At 37.9% G+C, this 24,316-nt stretch overlaps 6 protein-coding genes across 6 annotated transcripts; 2 read left to right on the forward strand and 4 right to left on the reverse strand.

The window, feature by feature from the left end:
* On the forward strand, window positions 1-674 carry LOC145910400 (uncharacterized). Its single transcript, XM_082997508.1, has 2 exons — window positions 1-270; window positions 444-674. Exons 1-2 carry the CDS (start codon window positions 39-41, stop codon window positions 671-673), a joined length of 462 nt encoding a protein of 153 aa, XP_082853634.1. The 5' UTR covers window positions 1-38; the 3' UTR covers window position 674.
* Window positions 664-3,376, reverse strand: LOC145910398 (UDP-N-acetylglucosamine transporter-like). The gene is made up of 7 exons (XM_082997507.1): window positions 3,156-3,376; window positions 2,827-2,981; window positions 2,550-2,672; window positions 2,233-2,395; window positions 1,938-2,056; window positions 1,474-1,607; window positions 664-1,321 (listed from the first exon to the last, which is right to left on the reverse strand). Exons 1-7 carry the CDS (start codon window positions 3,343-3,345, stop codon window positions 1,240-1,242), a joined length of 966 nt encoding a protein of 321 aa, XP_082853633.1. The 5' UTR covers window positions 3,346-3,376; the 3' UTR covers window positions 664-1,239.
* Window positions 3,377-3,390: 14 nt separating this feature from the next.
* Window positions 3,391-6,966, reverse strand: LOC145910397 (transient receptor potential cation channel subfamily V member 5-like). The gene has a single exon (XM_082997506.1). It carries the CDS (start codon window positions 6,919-6,921, stop codon window positions 4,387-4,389), a length of 2,535 nt encoding a protein of 844 aa, XP_082853632.1. The 5' UTR covers window positions 6,922-6,966; the 3' UTR covers window positions 3,391-4,386.
* A 1,010-nt stretch (window positions 6,967-7,976) lies between these two features.
* LOC145910593 (enoyl-CoA hydratase domain-containing protein 3, mitochondrial-like) lies at window positions 7,977-9,966 on the forward strand. Its single transcript, XM_082997780.1, has 7 exons — window positions 7,977-8,115; window positions 8,187-8,302; window positions 8,362-8,497; window positions 8,666-8,856; window positions 9,059-9,168; window positions 9,226-9,391; window positions 9,507-9,966. The coding sequence occupies exons 1-7, from the start codon at window positions 8,080-8,082 to the stop codon at window positions 9,613-9,615; spliced, it is 864 nt and encodes a 287-aa protein (XP_082853906.1). The 5' UTR covers window positions 7,977-8,079; the 3' UTR covers window positions 9,616-9,966.
* Window positions 9,967-10,106: 140 nt separating this feature from the next.
* LOC145910592 (DEP domain-containing protein 1B-like) lies at window positions 10,107-13,516 on the reverse strand. The gene is made up of 9 exons (XM_082997779.1): window positions 13,259-13,516; window positions 12,909-13,009; window positions 12,628-12,797; window positions 12,350-12,556; window positions 11,909-12,043; window positions 11,322-11,812; window positions 11,135-11,208; window positions 10,819-11,022; window positions 10,107-10,604 (listed from the first exon to the last, which is right to left on the reverse strand). The coding sequence occupies exons 1-9, from the start codon at window positions 13,514-13,516 to the stop codon at window positions 10,325-10,327; spliced, it is 1,920 nt and encodes a 639-aa protein (XP_082853905.1). The 3' UTR covers window positions 10,107-10,324.
* A 2,915-nt stretch (window positions 13,517-16,431) lies between these two features.
* LOC145911567 (aquaporin-2-like) lies at window positions 16,432-22,649 on the reverse strand. The gene is made up of 8 exons (XM_082998955.1): window positions 22,467-22,649; window positions 21,844-22,051; window positions 21,551-21,606; window positions 21,224-21,411; window positions 18,387-18,591; window positions 18,140-18,220; window positions 17,737-17,860; window positions 16,432-17,419 (listed from the first exon to the last, which is right to left on the reverse strand). Exons 2-8 carry the CDS (start codon window positions 22,046-22,048, stop codon window positions 16,893-16,895), a joined length of 1,386 nt encoding a protein of 461 aa, XP_082855081.1. The 5' UTR covers window positions 22,049-22,051; window positions 22,467-22,649; the 3' UTR covers window positions 16,432-16,892.
* Window positions 22,650-24,316: the final 1,667 nt, after the last annotated feature.

The following is a 24,316-nucleotide window of genomic DNA, read 5'->3' on the forward strand; positions in this document are numbered from 1 at the left end:
TTTGTCACGACTCGAATTTGATCCACAATTTCACCACCATGGGCAGAAGATTGGATGGACCGGTTGTTATTGATATGGGAAGCGTGAGCTGGACTGAAAAAGTACAAGGATTTACCCGATTCGAATTGTTGCTTTGTGTTATTGCTACCACTTGCTTGATGGAGGTTTGTCTTGTCGTCGTAAAGCACATTTTTGGAGGCGAGGTGTACAACGGCTACCAACACTTGGTTTCGTGCGCCGCTATTTTGATGTTTGGCTCATTCGCATGCGGTAAGTAGGTTTTCTTTAAATAACAAATCTCTTAAATCTTTTATAGATCGTTCTCAGGGGGCGAAATTCAAAAACACAAAAACCACACAACAAAGGCGTACTCGTGCTTGTCTACAATTAAGTAAATCGTCAGTTACAATTTTTCAACATATAATGCTGTACGTTTTTACCAGGCATTATAGGAACGTGGGCTTCAGGCTCCAGAATTGCGAAAGACACAGTGGTGGTGACGACCGCTCTTGTTTTGCCGGCAGCTCTGCTTTGGATAGTTTTCATAGTTATGGTAGTTGTGGACATCGACTCAAAAGTGCAGGAAAAGGCAACAACATTTATCGGTTTTGCAGCAGTAATGTTAACCTCGTTTTCATGTGGCCTTCGGTTTAACAAACACAATAAACTCTGAATTTTATTCATTCTTATTTACTGGCAAGCAAAAAAGTGCATAAAAATTAATCCCACTTTTCAAATTCGACAAAAACTATTCTTTTAACAAACACACTATTTTCAAAATCAGTGGTTGTGCAAAAAACCCTAAACTGAGGTTTCTAATAAATTCAGGACCTTTGTTTTGTGGAAATTTTCACAGATGAAAGCAAAAAAACGCTTTTACGCATGGCTTACTTTTTGAAATGAGCCTTGCCATAACATAGTCAACTTGAAACAAAAATGCATTAATTGTAGTGATTGCAAGTTTATAAAAGGTAACATTATATAAAATATTCATAGGGTTAGATGATTATTTAAATTGGTGCATATGCTCAAATAAATATGATATTATATTATTTAGTAATGAAAATCAATAAGAAACATTATTTTAGGCACCTAATCTAAAGTACAAACAATTTGAAAAGTTAAAATGAAAAGAAGAAACAGAAGTACTGGCTACTGCTAATACGAAGGAAGCACTGCAACAATAAATGGCCACCAGGCATCAGGCAATAAAAGGAAATGTGTCTTGCAACACACACTTTAACCAGCTTTTGCACGTGTGCCTTTGTGGCCGTACAAGAATGTCGAAGCAACCACTAATCCCGCACCACAGGTAAATAGTCTGCAATTTAGAAAGCAAGGTTTAACAACACATGGCAAAAATCCATATTATACAGGAAGGAACATGGCATGATGTTTAATGCATTTATCATTAAAACCATACAGAGTTCTAGATAGTGTATCTATATAATAAATACCTATACTAATACTTACAAAGTAGGTTCAATGTCATTTAACACCATGTAGGAAAGGAAATATGACACAAGAATAGAAATTGATGTTGTAAATCCTTTGATGATATTGTCGGTATATTGTACAACAAAAGCTACCAATAGACCTCCATATGCCTGGAAAAAATACATTACTGGCATTTGTAGATAATAACAGCGATTACAATGTACACAACGAACCATGTACAGACACAGGAAATACAGCATAGCACATAACTATATTGTCTACATGTATCATCACAAAGAAAACAATATTGCTTGTTCATTACAAAGTAACAATATTTTTACAAACGATCCTGCATTTAAAAGGTGTTGGAGAACCCAAGCCGATGGCTGGCTTTGTGGAATGTTTAAAAGCTAATGTTTCAATAGGTGAGTCTTTTGTTGTGTGAAGTCAGGTCAAAACCTGTCCTATGGAGAATAGGATTGCCTGGCATAAAAACATACCTGTAACAACAAAACAGCCACGACAATTTTATCGAATCCTTGTAGCATTCCATCCTTTAAAACAGCTTCACCATCAATCCACAGCATTTGAATTGTGGCAAAAACAATTCCAAAGGAGCCTAGCAACAAAAAAAAATTTAAAACAGGCACCAAGAAGTTTTTGTATGTTAATATTTTATGATTTAGAATAAGTTTTTGCAATAGGTCATTTTTTTGGAAACTTTTATTCAATTTATCTGTAGTAATATTTAAATTGTGCTAGATTTATGAGAAAATATGCCTCTTAACTACTCACTCATTTGCAAATTGCGAAGCCACAATGAATACTTTTGTTTCTTAAGAAGAAGTTCAAAGTAAACTCCAGCAAAACCGCTTGAAACACTGGCAATACATATTATAATCACTCCATAAAGATGATTGTACCAAACAATTTCTTTTGAGACTTCGTCAGTTGGAAACTAAAAACAGGAATGTACAGAAATGTAAGTGCAAAAACTTGATATTTTGTTACAAAATCGAAAAGTAATATACATAAAAAAATATAAATATATGTATAAATTAAATAAAAGCTGAAAATAGAATTTAAAGCTTCAGACAAAGAAATAATCCTACCTGGACCATGGCAACACCAACCATTAGAAAAAACAGTGATCCCCATTGTTGTGCAGACAGGGATGTCTTCAGTAATGTCACAGCAAAAAAAGCCGTTGTCAGAATCTTCAGTTGATAAGTCACCTATTGATAAACATCCATTTAAAATATTTATCATGATAAGTATTAAATAAGCATCCTTGAAAATTTGTGCTCACACAACAGACACATAATATTTAAACTAATACTTAAGTTTTTATTGTGAAAAAACAATATTATTCTATAAAACCTATCAAACCTGGAATGTTGCTGCATCTAAGTATGTCAAAGCAACAAATAGCAAGTTGTTTTGAATAGCATAAATACCAGAGGGGACTGCAATCTTCATGAAATCAGCGGGGTGTCCCACAGTTGCTGAATGGGCATCATTCAAAAACTCTTTTATGCTGAACTCTAAAAATAAAATTTATTTTTAACAAGCCAAGCATGATCATAAAACAAGCACAAGGAACAAGTACTTCTACTTTTTTCGTGATTACTTATATAACTGTGACCAAAAATAATATTTTCTGTAATGTTAACTATGAAATTTTGCAACATTCGGGGACAAATATTTGCAATACTTACTTGCATGATATAAGAGCATGGCTGCAGATGTAAAAAACTTTAAAATCTCAGCAACAAGTACGACACATGAGGAAAGGTATTTTGGACCCTCTGTGCTCGCTGTACGGGAGTATCGCAACGTAAGGATAAGTAACGAGTTTTGCAACACTAGGAGGCAGAGTGTCACATATTTTGCAGTGCTTCTATTCATTGTGCATTCAGTTTATATTATATTTACATTTGTACAAATAAAAACCTAAGCAAAAAAATGAAATGTTATGTGCAAACAAGCAAAAACAGAACACAAAATTGTTCGATACTGGGCTGCAATGGATATACTAATACATTGAGATTAGTTCATTCACTAGAAAAATACATTGTAAAACAAGATATTAACTCAAACATCTGCAATTTTTATATGTTCAGCTGAATAATACATTTGAAATCTCTCAAAACATGTCAATGAATACTGGTTTTATCAATCAACAAAAAAACAGCATGTGTTTTTTGATTCAGCTACCAGATCAGGAAGCTACAATTACCACAGGAAGTAACTATGATCTAAACCGACACCCCAAACAACGTGTGTACCATCTTAACTGCAACAACTGAAACAAATTGTTGTCCTTAGCTACTTGTGCTTTGAGTACTATAAATGTACCATACATATTGTGAAATATAGACAAAATGCAATACAAATATGAAAAACTGCAATGCCACATCTTTGTGTTCAATATAGTACAGTGCAATACAAGTATTTATATGCAATGGGTAAACAAGTGCAATATGGGAACAATAACTTGAAGTGCTGAAAACACATTATACAAAACTAAATGCATAAAAGTCACTTGGAACAGAATTGAAAAAATAGTGTAAAAAGACAATTGTCATGCCTGAAAAGGAACCTTTGCAATATATTAGAAAATACCAAAAAATGTACACTTGAATATTAAAGTTTTGCATAAAGTTGCCTTGAAACAACTGAATACACTTGAAATAGTATTTGATGTAAGTACACTTGAAAAATGAACATAAACCATTCAGCAACATTTTTGAAAATATTTTTCCAAAAGAGCCAATAAAATTCAAACATATTCTTTGATGTGCCAGGATTAAAAGTTACTTACTTTTTTCAAAGTAGACAAAAAGGTCCACTGCAATTCCTTGAAACTTTGCTTGGAAGAAATTCTCTGACAGGTTTATAATTGATAAAAAACAGTTTGTGTAAAGTTGTAATTGTGGTAAAAACCTTTCAAACAATTCCGTTGTTCCTGCGTTGATTGCTGGAAGTGCTTTCAGTTATGGATGCAGCACTATTTCGCCTTGAAAATTGTTTCTGAAATTGGCTCTTTGCTACAGAAAGAAGATTTTCTGTAGGATTATCAGTAGGGTCATCCTCTTCTCCATATTCCGGCTCACGAGGTGGGTGTTCAGTCAGAAAATCCGCCATTCCAGCAAGACTATGGATTCGCAAATTAGATTGGGCTGCAGCTTCTTGCACTGCTTTGTCTTTCACAGCTTTTTCACCTAGCAATCTCCATCCTTTCTGCAACTTTTTTCTGCGATCAGTTTCGGAAGTTGTCTGGTGACGAATCACCATGAGACCTCGGTCCTGGTATTGGATGTTGACATTTTTGTCATGTTCCGTTGGAGCCGCACCTTCACTGGATACACGCTGTGTATTGATATTCATGTCATACGACTGCTGGAACTCACGACGTTGCGCTTCACGGTGCGACCGCTCCATAGTGACAACCATCGCAGCCCACTGCTGCTTCCACACTTTCTCCGACTTGTTCTGAATCTTCTCAAAGGTCCTTGTCATCATGGCAATCAACATGTTCAAGAGCAAAATGTGCACGATCACCATAAATACAATAAACAGGAGTATTGAAAGGGCATTGTACTTTCCCTGAAGAATATCTGGGTAGTTGAATTCCCCAAAACTCATTTGAAACAAGGTCATTGCTGAACCGTGAGGGGTTAAAAAGGCAGTGATATTCTGACCATGGTATTGATAGTAAAAGCCCATAGTTGAAGTCAGAAGAATGATGACATAGATTAGTATGAATCGGAATATGTCTGACCTCAAGATTTTGTATATCATAATAATCAGTGGACCAAACTGGGACACAGCCCTAAGAAAGAAGAGCAGGTATGCCCACAGACCTGGAACTGCAAAGGAAAGCAACCAAATCTCTGCATTGTAAAGCTCAGCAAACCTGAATGGCACACAGAGAAGCATCAGGAAGGTTGCAATTAGATAAACAACCCTGGATGGTATACTGATGACATTCTGTAAAAAACCTTTCAAACCCTCCAAGAAAATCTCTCGGCAGACGTAGAACAATATAACAAAACATATAGTGACAGTAAGTGCCTCAAAGACATAGCGTATTATGTCATTTCTGCTGTTGCCATACCGCAAATCGCTTTGGGCATCTGGACGCAAGTAAATTGCTGGACTCATGATTGCAATGTGCATGATATAGAAGAACAGAAGGCGAAGAAATTTCCATTTTGCAAAATTCTTCCACTTTTCCTGTAGCAGTTGATGAACAACATCGTTGGAAACCATGTCCAAATGGCCATCTTTATTTCCACGAATAATCATCATCAATGCAGAATTCCAGTCTGTTTTTCCTTCAGGGCCAATTGTATCCAAAGACTTGAGCGGATACACAGAGCATGTTACAGTGTTGTAAGACCAGTACTCCTTGGATGAAATTTCCAGTATTTTTTCAAACATATCTTTGCGGCCCAGTTTAGCGGCTAGTGCCAGTGGGGTTAGACCATCTTCATTTTCCTGATTTGGGTCAGCGGGCTGATTTGAGTGTTTTACAGCATGATAATACATTGCAGGCTGGTCATGGATAACAGTTAAGTGCAGTACACCATTACCAAACTTGTCTTTCAATCTTGGATTGCAGCCACAATTTATCAGCAGATCATAGATTTCTTGGTTTCCTGAACTTGCTGCAAATGAAAGAGGGAACTCGCCATAATAAGCATAACCTTCAAACTTATGCTTTCTAAGTTTGACATCACCTCTTTTGACATCTAGTGGTCGGAAAAACTTGCCTCGGGCACGACCATGCCTAAATTTCTCCAGACTTTCGCCAGTGTTCAGAAGTAGCTTCACCGCTTCAACATTGCCTTGAATTATCGCCAGATGTAAACATGATTCACCAAAATACTCTGATCCTTCGTACACATCGATAGCTAGCTCTGGGTGGATTTCCAAAATTGCTCTGGCAATGTTGATGTGCTTTTCTGTGTTGCTGAGAAAGAGCAAATGCATTGGCGTTTCACCAACCGCACCACGCTTGTCAATCCTCCACTTAATGCTGTGCTCACAAAAACTGTCGAGAACAGTATCAAGAGAAGCAGCTTTGTACTCATCCTCTTCATCATTTTCAAGAGTGCCATCAACTACTACCTCATGCTTTTCTTTGTGCTTGATATACTTGCTGGCAATTTTCCTCTGTTTGCTGAACCAGGTGTGGTATTCATCTTTGGTAATGTCAACACATTTCTTATGCAGATAATCAGGTTCAACTTCAGCTTTAAAATACTCCTGCAACCGTTTCTTCTTTTTCGAATATGGTTCTTTTGGTCCATTTTCATCATAAACATCAACAAACTTTCCACCACCCGAAAAGTTAATCATTTTGTAAATAAGGTTGTTCTCCGCTTGCTCATTTTGTTGTTTCCATTCTGTGTCATTGTCAACAGCCCCTTTGGAGGTGATGTAAAAGAATTTGTTTATTCGTTTCATGATGGACATCACACATCAGTTTTAAAAGTTGGACAGCAAGCTTGCCTACATGTTAAGGCTAGAAAGCAAATTTAGTTTTATTATTTTACTATTCAAACATAGTTTTATATTAAACATCCCTGTATCTAAATGCTTTTTTAATACATATGTTTCACTTTAAAAAGCATCTTCAGTTCTAAACATAATAAAGAGAAAAGACAATAAACAATTTATACAAACTACTCTTTTGTCTCCTTTATTAATTATTTCTTTTCTCTCATTTGTGAAACTCCTTTAATAATTTTGAAGTTACAAACATTATAGTCAACCACTTTGAAAAAGCTGTTTTTGCGATTTTGTAACAATCCACGAACAAAAAGACCAATACATTATGAAGTTTACTAGCATTGTATATATGAAAAAAAATGTATTTCGCTCGTTATTCGCCATGCTCAACGCTGACCGGTGCGAAAGTGCAGTATGTCTTTTCCCACGTAGACGAAGTCCTTCATATCACAAAACGGAAATATTATTTTATATAACAGAGCACTAGTGCGTGATGCTAAACATAATCGCATCCTAAAAATCATATAGGTTTGTTATGTTATAACAAACATTATATCACGGGGGATTTGTAATATTCTCAAACTTTAGCACTAACATAGGTAAATAAATAAATTAATGAACATTCTTTTGCGATTATTCCAGGCGCTTAGGATTAAAACAATTTTCTCCATAGTTACGAGGGTAAATCCCAAACACAAAATATATTGTTAAATTTTTCTTCGACAAACATTGAAAACTTGTTTTATTTACTACGTCAATTTTTAGAATGATGTTTTTAAGATTTCACAAAATTGCGTTGCAATGATTAAACGAGAGGTGTTACAGTGTTGCCCTGTTTTTTTGTTATGTTGGACAGATGTTACCCTCGTATATCTTTCAAAATTCAACATTTTATTCTGCAACCTAATGCATAAATTAACAAACTTTAACTAACCATCCAAAATGATAGATTGTGAATGTTTTTTTGCTATCATTGCTCAAGTGTTTCGAGAAGCAAGTTCATTCATGCATGACCGAATCAATTTTGTTCGCTGGGATCCTGGGAAGATTTGCTGAAATCCTTGCAACACCCTTGCAGACTAAAGTAAACTGTAGCGAAACGTCCCACAAACTAAATACATCATGTTAAAAGTTTTGTCTTTGGCAAAGCATTTGTCGGTACGTTGCTATCTCATGCATGTATTGGCTTACTGCTTATCAAAGTTGATAATGCCGCCTTGTGTTTTCAGAGGGCACCCCTTGCGTTGTCTACCAGTCGTTTCATGTCCACAGAATCACATCCGTTAACTCTGTGCACACAAGAAAATGGGATCAGACACATAGTTCTCAATAATCCGGACAAGAGGTATTGAGTTGAAATTAACCACTGACGATTTTTTGTATAAATTACTTTTCATCCTACAGAAACCCTCTTTCTTTTGCTTTGATGGAAAGTTTGAAAGACAACATTCTACGTGGCGTGAGGGAAGAAGACCTCAGAGTTATTATTATTTCAGCCAATGGACCTGTATTTTGCTCTGGGCACGACCTTAAGGAATTGGTATAAGCTTGCATAATTTGATAACAGTTATGTTCTTAAAATATGTAAGCAGCTCGGTGAATTATTTTTTCATTTTTTGCAGTTAATACTTTTAAATTATACATTTAACAAATTAGAAAGTATGTATGTCAAGATGGTCATTTTTATTATGTCATTTGTTTCATTTAGATGCAAAAACACCGGAGGTCAGACCATGCCAACATTTTCCACCTTTGTAGTGACATAATGGAGTTGATTCAAGATGTGCCAGTACCTGTAATTTGTGAGGTGGGAGCGCTTGCAACAGCTGCTGGATGTCAACTGGTTGCCAGCTGCGACATTGCAGTTGCATCACATAATGCAAAATTCTGCACACCTGGGTAATTAGATGTGTGTCAAGACCTTTTAGGCTGCACGACTTGCATACAGTGGAATCACCTAATGATCTTTTTAACCTTTTTTGTCATTATTATGTGTTGTATCCATTTTTTATTCAATGTTGGCAGAGTCTGATTGTTTAGAAAAAAAGCCTTTATCAGAAATGCAGTTTTTTTCACACTTTACCATTTTTATCATGTTTAGTGTCAACATTGGCCTTTTTTGTTCTACACCTGCTGTTGCACTTGGACGTTCTGTCCCCCGGAAACTGGCCCTTGACATGCTCTTTACCGGAAAAGTTATCGATGCAAATGGTAATTTAGTCAAATGTACAAAATAATAACTGAAACCTCAAAGGTTGTTTCATACAGAGGCTTTAGCCCGCGGTCTTGTCAGTCGCCTGGTTGATCATGACAAGCTTCATGAAGAGGTGATGTCTATCGCCGAGGGCATTTGCGACAAAAGTCGTTCTGTTCTCGCAATGGGGAAATCCACCTTCTACAGACAGATTGTAAAAGACCGGAACTCTGCCTACCAGTAGGTTTTGCCTAAATAAGTAAAAGTTTGCATTTTTTATACCTTAAAGATTGTTTTGCTCTATTTGTTAATATCTTCAACATTTGTTAATATCTTCAACATTTGTTAATCTCAGGGACACCTCAAACATAATGGTCGAGAACTTGGGACTGCATGATGGAAAAGAGGGAATAACAGCATTCCTAAATAAAACCAAACCAAAGTGGAATCACAGTTTGGACTAAAATGCCATTATCTGTTCTGTTAGAGTGCCTTAATTTGCATTGCAGCCATTGCCTACTTGCTTTTTGTGATTTATTTGTTAGTGGGGATTATTCTTCATGTTGGTGACTAATCTTTACTGTGAGAAATTTAAACTTTGTTTTCCTATAATATTTAAAGAATTGTGTTGAAAGTTTCACTGCCTATCCTCATCGTGTGAAAGTGAATTGTGAAAACTTTTTCTTGGTTTATAATTCTGTTTCACAGAACTTGTTGAGTTTATTTCGTTTCTTATTCACTTTTATCTCGTTTTTGACATTTAATTTGGCATGGGACCAAAATTTTGTTTTCCATAATACCAGCAATTTGGTTTGGATAGTAGTGGTTTAATTCATAACAGGTAAAGTTACATTAAAAAATGTTACAGAAATTCAAAAGAATTGGTTTAGAACAATAAAGAATGCAGCTTCAATTAAGGTAGTAAGCATACAAAATTAGTTGCACGTATGTCGCTGTAGTACCAGTATGTGTTAGATTGTGATTTAAAGAATTTGAGCATGAACGTTACCAAAACATACACATAAATGTCACATACACAAGGTAAAACATCAACAAACAAAAATATTCATTAAAAAAGCGAACACTGGAAATGGAACTTTGGCAATGGACAGGAGAGTAAGATAGGTCAGTCTTTTGTAAGTATGGTTAACTTATAAGAAAAGAAATTCACATTTATGAACGATTTCTACGGAGCTTGTTGATCAAAAATTTTAAATTGCGATTAGATGCAGATATAGCAGAGGTTTTCGAGGGTAGGTTGGTTGTAGGTGAAGGGTGTAAAGTAATCCGGTCACAAATGTTGGGACAGGACTGAGCTGGTTTCAGCTGCTCCTTGCTGCTTTTTAGTCTCAAGTTAAACACCTTGCTTGTAATGGTGGAACTTCTTGTGTGTTTTTGTGGCTTTTCGACGGATCTGTTTTCATCTTGCAATTCGATTGTCATGGATCTACGACTACAAAAAACAAATACAGTTAAAAGTGTGAAATTTTGAAACTACAATACTATGCTAACAATATGTTCATAGGACACACTTAAAGCAATGTTAAGAGTTGTATGAAGTATTAAAAAAAAGGTTTAACTGGTTGATGACCCTAACTCATTCACAATGATCAAATATGACATTTGAAAGCACAAAAATGATTTTATGGTGCTGCTATAAAACTTACTGCTTTGAGTGTTTATTTGCCCGACTTTGTACTAGGAGAGGCTCAACAGTAGCAGGTTTTGGCCTGCGACCAAATGTCAAAGACTTCATGACATCCATGGATTTCGACCTTGACAATTGTTGATTGTCCACAGAGGGCATGAGGTCACTTGGTGGGAAAGATGAATATTGAAGAAATGATCCTTCAAGATTGCCATCAGCATATCTGTGTACAAATTCCAAGGTTTTAAATGAAGGTATTAATATAAAAATGCCGTAATTCTGAAAAGGTTAAAATTAACTAAAGAATATATTGTATAAATTAAAACTGTGCCAACCTTATCAATGGTTTCTTCATGTTAGCAATTTTCTGCTCAACTTCTGTTTTTAATCCCACAGGAACTTTCATCACCTAGACAAAAATAAGCACTTTTAGAAACAGTCATAAGTTGGAAAAAACAGCTGATTTACCACAAAAGTTTAAAACACCATTAAAAAAAACATGTGACTTTCTATATAAGTTACCTGCAAATGGTGATCGATGAGGAATGTAACCAATCTCATCGCCAAAAGCTCATCAAGATACACTTCCTCGAAACAAGAGAGAATGTGGCGTGAAAAGGTGTGAAGGAGCAACACCCTGGTCGGCATGTGGGGACTAAGCTTCATCAAATGAGCGTTTACCGAAACTTTTGCCATCAACCTCAGCAGCAAGTGAAGTTTTCTTCTGTTTGGGGGAGGCAGAAGCAGCAAGCTGTACTGTAACACCTCAATGGCTGTGCTTTGCGTTCCAGGTTTCAAAAGACACAGGGCATTTGTAAAAAGCTCATAAAGTTGGTAAGTGAGTAATGGCTCTTGGGTTGCCTTGGCAGCTGAAGACCCAACTTCAGCATAAATATGTTCACTTTGTGATGGAGATTTTTTGTTGTTGTTGTTATTGTTAGGAGGCGTTCGGCAATAATATTCACAAACCGCCTTGAAAACATCACTTTCAAATCCTGGATAGCATAGCAAACCTAAAAAAATAATGGTCTGATAACTCATATGCAATGTGTAACTGAAGCAAGCTTAGGGAAATAATAATACTTATACAACACAGTATGCATAAGTACCTGTATCTCTACTGTTGGGCCAGTTTGCTAAACAAGTCATAGCACTTAAAGTCCAGTAGGGAAGATCTTGATCAATGTTTACTTGAACAACTCCAGATTTTCCAACATTTGTTACATTTTGCTTCACCCACTCCCCTATAATAAATTATGTCATTAGTCAATGAATAGAAGATTTATGTGTAACAGCTAATTTACTCCAAAGAATGGAGACAATGCGTAAAGCAAACAAACAATTACATGCTTCTTCACAGACAAAGAGACTTTAATTGCAAACAGAAAATGCATTGTTTAAACAATGGAATGTTTGTTTACCATTTAACTTGCAAGTCTGCAAAAGCAATTTTTACAATAGCCAACTTTTATAACACTGTTTGTAGAGTGCATTTATAAACATTCATAAAACAATAAAAGAATCAAATAATTACTTTTTAACAAATTTACCATTAATATCTTGTGGGAGAATGAGTTCATCAAGAGAATCAAGTTTTAAACATCTTTTCAGTTTTTGTGCCACCGTGTCACCCCACACTTTGTTGGTGTCAGCATCAGTTATAATTTTTGACATAACTTTGCATTGTGGGACAGGTGGCAAGGGTCGTCGACAAACAGTGGGTGAATTTGAAGTAATGCTTCCAGACGATGCAAATTCTAAATATATGATTTATTAAGTTTACACATTAGAAACCTAAGTAAAAATATTCTAATATAATTTATCAAACCTTGATCCAATTTTCCATTTGGCCTTGAAAACTGGGCATCTTTCTTGACCTTGATTTCCTTCACTTGTTTTTCTTTCTTCTTGTTTCTTTCTTGCATGACATTCTCATCTATTCTCCCCAAAGGATTTCTGTGATTTGCTTTGTTTGCATTGCTACCTTTGTCTGCAAACCTGTAGAAAACAAAAAAATTAGTCAACAAGAACTACTCACCATGTCCATTAATTACCATGCACCAATACATATGATATATATGTGCAAATTAAAACAATTATGTTACTAACCTGTACAGGTGATTGTCATCATTGACGTTTTCTGTGCCCCAACGACCTTGAACATCTTCAATGACGTGGTTTTTCAAAAATTTTCTTAACAGTTGAATTGTCTACAAATAATTGCAATGTTAATAATTACCATTAACTTTGGCAGTTGTATTATTAGTGTCCGTGAGCTACTTCTCATGACTAATCCATCATAATCAGATTATCTGGCAATACACTTCCCAGTATTATCCCACTAATTGGCCTAATTTGCAACATCTGGTAAGTGAACTTTTCCCAAGAGTGCTCAACAGGGATGTTACATGTTTTAATTATACTTTCATTAAATACACACATTAATAAATCTTTCCAACCTGAAAACGCGTAACTTCGTTTCCAATATTGTGGTTGTTTTTCAGTAGTTTGTGCAGAAAATCGACAGCTTCGGATGCAGCGAAACAGTCGTTGTAGAGTTTCAAATGTCGTCTGTGTTTACGTGTGGGCATACCATCCCGAAACAGCTGGACGATTTCATTCCATAGCTTGGTCGCTCTGTATGGTCCTGGCGTTATTTTCTTATTACGCTGATTATGTGATACGCACGGCGAATTGTACACTACCTTATCGAACATTTTGACTTGCTAAATTCTGTATTTCTATAAAAAACAAATAAATAAAAATAAATTGCACAACTGTTTTTTATTTTAAACAACTGAGCATTGCATGTAACCACTGCTATAACTGCCGAATAAAACACAACACCTCCAAGGTATTTATAAGTGACAACAAATCCATAACACGTGTTCCACAGTTGGTAATGTTATCACCCACACAGCACACCTTGCTAAGTCTTACCCCCAACCGTTCTACCACTTTCCCCGCTGTGAGAGATCTTTAAACAACGCTACCACGAAAACAACGCCACACTAGACCCATTTTCAAAATGCCGCCACACTTTCTGAGTGGCCCAGACTTCTCCCCCCGCGCCGCGCTGTTCTAATTCTCTTTGTGAGCGCACGCTTTCTCTTTATTCATAAACCCAATGAAGCGTGTCGCCAAGGTGCGTAATGTTCCTTATCTTGTTAGGCACTGATAAACCAGATTAAGTGAACGCGATCCTATAGAATGCATTGTTTTATTCGTTTATCTTCATCAGGCAATTGTTAGTACACCTGAAAAGGCTCCTTTGTGCCATTCTCGTGTTTTCGCTTGCATCACATTGTCCACCTGCCACATTCAAATTAGTTCAATAACAAGCGTAAACACAAAACATGTTTACTACGTTTTTGTTGTTTTAGCTTCTAGAAATCACCCTTACTAAGCTGCAAATATCCCCAAAACAGTCTTGCGCTATCTCAAGAAAAAATAATTTGTCAAGTTGATTTAAAAAAATGATTTTTCCTCAATCCAAAAACGCGACATAAATTCTTCTAATTCTACTTCAAGCAAAACTCGAAAAGTGCATTTTTGCATCATGATCTGACTTTACCCGAGATCGTATACAATTTTTGTGAACGTTCACTAATGTCTGTAACTCAATCGATGCAAGTCAAAATGATTTCCTTGCGGCAAGTTATCCAGTTTATAACGTCCCCAGGATGTCTGGAAAACGGAACCTGTCGGTAATTTCCTTGCTTGACAAATACAGTCGTGTCTAGAGTAAACAGGCCTTGATTTCTTGTCCTTGTCAGCGGGACAGGCAAGTACGCAAACTTGGCCAACTGATAACAAAAGGCAGACAGGTCGGCAACATCAGACTGCAAACACAGACGCGATAATCGACTACTATGATGAAACAAACCGAACTTAATTATGTCACAACCGCCGATTGTTCCAAGTCGAATATGACATAAAGGAAATCTGGATTAGACGCATTTCCTTAAGACATAACTTCCCAATGCTATTAAGACAAAGTTTTAATAAATATTGTTGACGATTACCCGCCTTTGCGGAGTGATACCCGTTCTCACGACGATCATGTAATTCATAATCCGAAGAGTTCCGTTTGCTTAATTTATTCTTTTAAACTTTTTGGGATAAATACTATGTCACTGTTACGCACATGTGACAGTGATCAAACACGTTTTTAGTGCGCTATGTCAAATAGGAAAACAATTGCAAAACAGAAAACTGTGGGAAAAATGCTAGAAATGGGTTGAAACGTTGGCAATCACTTTAGTAAATATCATGTAAAAATTCTTTCATTCACCTTTGAATGTCTCTGTTTTGGATACAAACAGTTTCCAATGTTTATAATTTTAAAAACAGGTTTCTCACAAACAGGAAAGGAATAGATAAAATTCGTTACGAAGCGCCGAGTTATCCAGCAGCGCTAAGGAGTTTGTAATTTCCTTCGGCAAACAAACACGCACATCGGAAGCAATCTAATCTAATAGCAAATAAGTCACTTTCCCCAGCTTTCTAAAATCAATTTGGCCACTTCCCAACTCTTATCACCATTCTGTACGAAAGTTTGAACTGAATTTAAGACCCTGTGTTTGAATAAGCTGCGGGACCCTGGCGTATTATCTATACCAATCTCTGAACAGCAAAAAACATCCTATGCTTGACTTTGACTCTGGCTATCATCAGACAAACTGCAGTTTGTAGAACGCATGCTGCACTGCCTACAGTTTGTAAAGACACCAAAAAAGGAAAATCGACACATTCAGAAAATTTTCTTGCGCAATAATGGAACATACGAAATATTTTTATATTAATTTAATAACTTTCGGACACACGCACTTTCCACACTAGTTTGCAAGCGCGGTTTACATCGGTCTTATATAGAAGGACAAAAAAAGTACATTTGGCCACTGGCGTCAATTTTCACCCTCCAGAAACACGAAGTCAAACAAAAGTTATTCGCACCTTCCAGTTTAGCACCAACCCAGTTTTGCACGTCGCAATTTGTTCCTTGACATTACCACTCAGGCAATTATACATATAAACTTCTTAAACGGATACTTAAAAAATTAAATATGGATTATTAGAAACATAACTGACGGTTTTAGGCATCTTCAATACAAACAAGATAGCCAATGCAATGGTAGAGTACTTCATACAGACGTTTCGATTGTTTTCTACAATCATTTTCAATGTAAAATGAACGCGAACCGGCAAAATGACGAGGCGAAATTGTTTGAAGTTCTCTACCATTATATGGGCTATCTTGTTTATATTAAAGGAAATATTAGGCTATGTTGTTTATATTAAAGATTTACTAAACCGTGAATTACGTTCGTAATTGAAAACTTGGTTATGTGAGTCAAAGAAATTACAAAGTCAAATTGGACAAGTTATGTAAGTGAATGCCGAATTGTAGGCGAAATACTAATATCAGACACAACATAACGACAATTGACTTAGGTTTTCTCTTATATAATTTGTTAAAAAATCTGTTATCAAATTTTTGTTGCCCATCAGACTGTAGGGAGAATTCCTGTACATATTTTATTATAGAGTTTATCTCTTAAGTTTGCTGAAGTATTCTTCTTATTCCACAACAAATTAATAAACAGTTTTTCAGTTTATTACAAGTGTGAAAAAGGAACAAAAACTGCATTTGGTTGAAAATTGAAACGGAATATTTTCCAGCGAAAAAATACTGTTTGCAAAAAACGACCATAAAAAATATATAAAAATGTCAATATAGGCATGGGCTTGTCAGTTACTATAGCAAGAAAAGTATAAACAGCAAAAGAACTCATATACATTAATTAATATGGACTGTGCTGAATAGTTATCGGTAAGAACAAATTTATCATCATAATGAATGTTGTGAAAACGAGTTTTAGAAAAATGCGTAGAAAAAAAAACACATGAAAAAACAGATCAATCTCGGAGCAACATTACATGTTCATCTTTCCTGTTCCAGGACAATATCAGCTCTGCGCCATCCTTGGGACTTCTTCCACCTTTTTCCTCTCTTCCAACATCTCCCCAACAGCATAATCGAATGTTACACCACTATAGTGCCGTATTACGTCACAATCGTCCCCAACGACGTCACAATATACTGTTGTCGATTAGAGCGTCGGAGCTGTGGGTAAACGGCTCGCTGACGCTCAGCGTCCTGAATACGCTCGATGGCGTTGCTATGCGACCCAACGGGTCGGTAGGGGTCCGAGGAGTAAGGGGAATCCCGCATGCTGTGTTGGGGCGCGGGGTGGGTCGAGTATTTATCCGGCTGGCGGTGACTGACGTAACAGGCGCCCCTGAGGACGGGGGGTAGCGGAGGGGTTGCAAATTCATGTTGGGACGCCTGGTCGACGAAGGAAGGGTCTGGTGACGTTGTACGGGGCGTGTATGGGGCGTGGCATTGAGTTCTTGCTGCACGTACTGCCGTAAACGCGGAGTGGCCGGTTGGGCAAGAAGGGTGTGGTTGCCTGCTTGATTAACGTTATTGATGTGGCCTGGCGCCACAATTATGCGGTCGTCGCTGTGATTTGATGACGTAATTGGTTGATGATGCGTTTCTACATGGTTGAGTGGCGCCAGCTCGGTGAGCTCTTGGTCGCTTTGCACGGATTCACCTAAAAAAACATGTACTGTGAATAAATGAATGCATATTATGACGTAACATAAACTGAAAGTTTAATTTATATGAAAAGTTAATGCATTCATATCTCGCTAATCCGGAAAACTTTGTTTTATAACGTCGGAATAGCGGGGTATCCGGATAAACTAAATCGGAAATATGCAAGTGGTGAAAAGCACGGAAAAAAATTGTTTCTGGAAGGTTTGCATTAGGTAGCGGGGTTTCCGGATGTACTGGTTCGGATTACCGAGGTCCGACGGTATTAGATTTTTTTACATTGGAAACATTTATATCACAAGTTCTTCTATTCACCTTCTCCACTTCTTCCCGATGCTGTTAGTTTTCTGCTACGTGGACTTTTGGGTGATACGTCAAATACTTGTGTGTAAAGGATCGCACCAATAACGCAACCGGTAAGGGGACCAGCGACGTAAACCTTGCAACAGAAATGGGATATTGTTAAAACGTTTTTAAAACTTTCGCGATGAAATAAGGTTCTAGTTATTATTATTAAGAATACAGTGAGTGTGAAGACATAAATGAACTTTTTAACTTATTCGCAAACATTATGAAAAGAAGCCAAATATTGGCCATTTAAAAATATATTTAGAAGCCATTTAACAGGCTACATAAAAACAACATATTATTTTAACGCAGATATGTAATTTGTAAATCAATATCAGTTTTAAAACCTCAATATGCATAATTTACTCACCCATAAGTTGGACCAATGCTTGGAAAGTACGGCTGGCGGTATCGACCTGGCCGGATTCATGCTCGATCCACTTAAACGTCCCTAAAATTGGAAATAATTTAGCTATCTGTTTTTGTTTTTAGGAAACTAAAACTCTACTGGTTAAAATGAAAATGTCACCATTCTTTAAATGTTCACCTTTGTACTCTCATCCACTTTACGTCATTAATTAAGCGCCTTTTGCAACTGACAAAAATCACAGACTTACCGCCCACAAACAGTTGGCCAGGTAGGCAATGCCCACTGGAAGCGCCGAAGAGCCGAGTTGGGATCTGCTCGTTGCGTACGTTGCCAACCACGTGACCGTGAGTATGACCGTCTGCATAATCTCGATCCCGAAACCCTGAAGTGGCTGCAAGGCCTCGTGGAGTTGCGAAACCGAGTTGAGTTGTTGGGATGGACTTGGTATCATCCTGGTGAAAAACAGGGTAAAGGTCAACTTTGAAACACTGAAGTGAACGTAATTAGAAAGAAAACAGGGAACCCGCGTACACGAGTGCACACTGTTTTGACCTACAAGTTCCAATCAATGCAACAGGGACTATATAACCCTATAAGTTGAAAGAATGTGCACTAATGTCTGTAGCTCTTAATGATTATTGTGGCTCTTTTGTTTATAAGACAGAACAAGTTAACTAGAAAGGGTATGAAAACAGTTCTGTCACAATCCCTCGCCTTTGTTAAGCGTTTCAAACGAAACGAAAGCTGGATTCTAATTTCTTTTCAGAAGTGCTCTCACTACACGACTGCTGGTGCAAACCAACGAATTAAACAAATGAAATGCGGAATAACTTCTAAAACCGGATTCGGATGAACTGCAGTGTGTGAAAGTTTTTGACACTAACGACGATCCATCAAACTTTCGACAAACGAGCAACAATTCAAATAAACATAAGCGAGTTGTTACGAAAAACTTCCCGAGAGGAATACAAAACAACGCTATTAGTCCCACTTCCACAATGCTTATGCACACAACGCACATTCGATAGTAAACAATCGTTTACCGTCCATTAATCGGCAATCCATTGTTTACGTCACACCTCTTTTTGTTTACGTCAAATAAGTGTAACTTTTAGAGCGATTGTACGTAACAAACTATTTTTAAGTAATGACTAGGATGTTATACATCAGACATTTTGTCAAAATGAATGCTGTTGGTCGTGTGTTTACTTGTAAATTTTGCTTTGATGTTTTTTGAATTGAATTACAACTACTAAGTACTGCAGTTATTAAAGTCATAACAAAGGTACTTTCAACTAAGTGCATTAAAACGGTCTCGCCCATGGCGTTTAATTGGCATAAAGATAAATAAATTTTTTTCATACTGCAAACAACTGAAGCATGCTTTAAAAGAGTTATGAGTGATTGTATTGTTAGGAGTGTATATCAGGACTTTAATACTCCACCACCTCACAAACGACAACATCAACTTCCTTAACTCCTGAACGCACTCGGGTGTGACGGACAAAATACCACGTGACCGGTGGTCGGAAAGCTTCGAACACAAACAAGAAAATCCGCTTCGAGAGGAAAATACTTGAGTGCTCTTTCCGGAGTCGAGTGCAAACGACTGTTGCGTCATAAAGAGGATTGCCTTACGTCGGGAGTGGTCGCCACTGCCTTTGGTCAGCTACACGTTTTACCCTTGACCTTTACTATGTCACACTCTTTGACCTATTGCGTGGAAGCCGGATCCTGAGCTTTTAAATGGTTTTTGTGTGTAGTTTTGCAAGAGAACTCGTGACCCACACACTTCGATTACGATTTCCCTTAATTTTTGGCGTTTAAACATATTTTTCAATCTGATCCGTGGCCCAGTCGAGAATTGCGCTATAGTCCACTGCTTGAGATACACCAGCAATATAATATCATAGATTGGGGCAGTTTTAGGGGTAAATATTTTGCCTTAATGGCGTTCCACAAAGCATAACAATCGCATCTTTAGTAAACATTTTGCTCTCTCTCCGTTTTGCACGAACTTAAACCAAGTTACCGTGCTAATACGGAGTCGATGCAGCCTTGCGGCTCAAGCAAATCCCAAACTATGCTGCAACAATGGACCCCATAACTCCATGAAAACCTCACAGGTGCAGATTTAACCGCAAATAGCTTGTAGGTGCGATCGTGTTACCAAGCAACTACAACGACAGTCGACTGGCTCTCAAAGAAACTAACCTGAACAAATGCCTGTGGGTTTACGAGACTCTATGTCAGGCAGGGATATTTTGGTATCGTTGGTGGTTTTAAAGCCAGATAGAGTGGCATTTGTGCTGGTTTTTACAATCTACAAGCAACGTCGATATGGGATAAAGAATACACGCCATACTCCAGGATATATTAGTTTTACCCATATGTAGTGGGACATGTACGACCAAAAAGTTGCCTATATGCATTTCTTATGTGCAAGCACTGAGCCAAGACCAGTATATAAGCTTACTGATGTCGAATAATGCAATTTTTTAAATTCGTTAAATACATTATGTGACAACGTACTCCTCCAGGTCATGCATGCATGAAGCGCGCAGTACACAACAGGTTGAAACCACTAAAATCCCAAAGCTTAACCAAATGCTCTCTTTAATACGGCCGAAACTGTAGAAAACATCCGGATACGATACAACGGAAAAGCGACGACACCGGGAAAACTTTGACCACAGTCCAAGGCGCATATAAATGGAGTTGTCTGGTTCACCACAAGATTATGTCTTATCTACCAGATAGCGAGTTACCGCGCATTCCTCGCGAGTGACTGATCATGCGCGACAAAAGACCCAAGGTTACCGTGGCAACCAGCAATTTGCGTCAATCAGGGTAGGAGTATGATGACCCAGAAATATTCGCAAAATGTAGCAACCAGTCGAGTTTGAGATATGATCGCGCGCAAGCAAAGACTTCGCAGGAGGAGCTCCTTTAAGTTACGCGAGGACAAATCAAGCGACTACGGTTTTTCCCAGCCATGGGCAAGCGTTTTCCAAGGCACTAACCCGAAAATCGCCATATGGTAACCATATTCAAATTTTACAGTACAATGCAAAGCAGCCTCACCCGTAGCACAATGCCACTGCGCTGAATGACCCGGTCATCTGGGCCATCGCGTACATGGCGGCCTTGAGGGGCGTCACGTGGCCCGCTATTACCATGGCAACGGATACCGCCGGATTCATGTGCCCACCGCTGATGTGCTCGAAGCACTGGATCAGCGTGGCGTAGGCCAGAGCGATTCCCACGCTGGTCTGAAGACAAAGACAAAACATGTTATGACTTTGTATAACAGTGTGGTGTGTTAGCTTTCATAAGGAATGCATTAAAAAATAGTGAAATAAATAGTAAACTTTCCTACATGTGAAGCCATCTGGCAATGTTAATATTTACCTGCAGGTCTTCTTTTCCTGACAATTCGCCTCTTCTGCCCTCTGCAAAGCTTTCTCCTGAAGAAAGATACAGGAGCAGGTTAAGTAAGTGCTGGCAAAAGCTTTGGGAGAAAAATTGGAAAAAAAAGTATTATTCTTGCCAATGGCACAACTACGATATGAACGGCTACTTTTACTTAGCAGTTCCATTGACAGAAAATAACACTTCAGGTAACGCCAAACAATCTAACTCTTAACCATTTATCGCCCAGGGAAAATGTTTTAACAATCTAATCTACGTTCCGAAGCCCTCACCATTTGTTCCGTGAGGCATCATATTAGTGATGCAAACAATGAACATGAAAATGAAAGTGGCCAAAAATTCCGCGGCCGTCGACCTCCAAAGATCAACGTCACGGAGCTGACGTTTCGCGCACTGTAGCGCCCACTCGCGTCTGCTCATTCCTCCTGGACGCTTCTCGAGGACGTGATCAGCCACGTGATGCTTCGAGTGTCCCATCACCTGTAAAAGCGCCTTTCGTTATTTGTGACGTACAACATATGGGAATTGTTTGTGGGGCTTTACGTTCTAAACATGCAGGACTCCCAAGACCAACGTACGTTTTTCTGCCGTCTTTCAAAAGGCATATATAGTTTATATTTTAACATAATATTTTGTTAGTGAAAATATTATAAAAAAAACAACTTTTCCAGCGCTTTTTTTCATTGTCTTCGCCCAGCAAAAACGTATTTTACCGGACACACAAATTGTGTACACCGACGTACCAAATATACATAATAAGATCTTAAGTGATTACGCATTATCGCTGTTGATCAGGGGAAAGAAGTTCTTCTATATTTAGTCAGCAATGTGAATCGTCTCATTTTTTTCAAATTTATCACATAAATGCAAATGCGCGATTTGAAAAGGTTCTTACCGACAAGTTCGAAGCACCGGAGTTTGTGGAGTTTTTGTTGCTAAATTCAGTCTTGACGGCGAAAGTTAATCCTTCTATAATCCACTGTTGGATAAACTCTCATGTCCAGCTCACTCAAGCGTGACGGTATTAACGTTCCAGTGAAATTCTTTAACGACCGTTTTTAGATACACGCCTACTGTATTGTCCTAAACCGAACAAAGAATATATTCAACAATAGTCCAAAATACGATGTTTTTCATCAAAGAACATCATACAAGTAGTTCCGTTCCAATTATAATTTTGCGTAACAGACGATGCTAACTTTTCTTTTTGCTACATTTTCAACTTCAAGTTGCTGAGCATCGCATGGAACCTTTTAACCGTGAGTGTGCCAACCCTATCGCATTGCATCGGCGGCACAACTGCGCGGCCCTGGTTCATCCACGATCCAGAAAGATAACCATCAATCTTACAAGCAGGGAAAAGTTGAATGCCAGCACTTATCAACGTTCTTTCACCCCGAACAGTAGTATCTAAGCAGACGAACAAGAGCTTAAGCAGCATTGAAGCCGGGTAGCGCCATCAGTCAGCACTCTATCACGCTCCGTTGACTGCCACCAGCCACAGCAATGCGTAAAGACAGGAAATGAAGGCAGGTTCGAGGCGCGCATGCACTTAAGACCCCTTTAGAGCGTCAAGTTTTTGTCTAAAGGTGATCCTGAAATCTTGGTACAGACTTCTGGGAAGAATATTGTCAAACCTGCAGTATGCACTATATATACTGTATAAACGACGGCTTAAACGCATCTGATCTGCCAACTTGGTGTTTAGTGTTAGCCACAATAATAACCGGCAATGAACGCTTCACTATCAATATACAGTATGTAGTTGTTCCGAAATCTGCCTTTCAACTGCCAATACCTTTATCTCACATACAAGATGCTGTGAAAAAACAAGTGTCCTGCTGACAAGTTTGTACCACGCTGTTTCTATATACGAAGCTTCTTTGTGCCTGGAAAGTTATGCGGGACCATTGTACCGACGGTAATGCGAGTAAGGTCCAGGTCACAGTTTCACATTTCAATGAAAATGTTACCATTATCTGGTCCTGGTCCATTCCACTAGTATTGATTAACCGACAACCTAACAAACAACTTACGTAACAATGGGTCGTCGCGCGTAACACTAACAAGCGAACAATCCAACTTCGCTTCACATTTAATAAACCAACGTTCCTAGGGCAGTCCGAGACGAATTCCACAATAAAACAATTAAATCGCGCGCGCATGAAAGTTTTTAGAACAAAGGCGGTCCCGACCATTGCGCAGTCGGGTGCTACGGGCGACGCCTTGGGGCAAAATAATGAGAAATTAAACAATTTCAGTTATGACATAAAAACACACATATTCTCCCTTGCCATTATGAGCGCCCACTTTGGATATTATAAAGAAGTCAAAAATTACACTGCCTGACGGTCTGTTGCAATCTGCTTTAAGAACGTTTAACAAGCTTTTATGAGTTTCAAACAAAAAACAATACAATTATTGCATGCTCGATTTTGAAACCTGCACGATATTGCAAAGTGTCTTTCGGCCCAAAGGGTCTTTCGAGTCATTTCCATCTCTTTCGAGTTTTTTACATCAAATCTGAAACTACGGTAACACACCCAAGCACGTCTGTCATGTTTCAGAAAGGTGACAAACAGAGTAATCTTTCGCGCAGCAATTGTTGACCTTGGCGATTCTCGTCACTCAGTAACGCTCTTATCACACAGGCAGATAAAATCCTATCGCAAACTGACAAAAAAATCAATTGCACAAACACTCAGCTCAAACCAAGGCGATTAAAAAACCGTCCCCATTTCTTCA

The sequence above is a fragment of the Ascidia mentula genome, chromosome 8 (genome assembly GCF_947561715.1).
Source record: "Ascidia mentula chromosome 8, kaAscMent1.1, whole genome shotgun sequence".
Taxonomy (NCBI): Eukaryota; Metazoa; Chordata; class Ascidiacea; order Phlebobranchia; family Ascidiidae; genus Ascidia; species Ascidia mentula.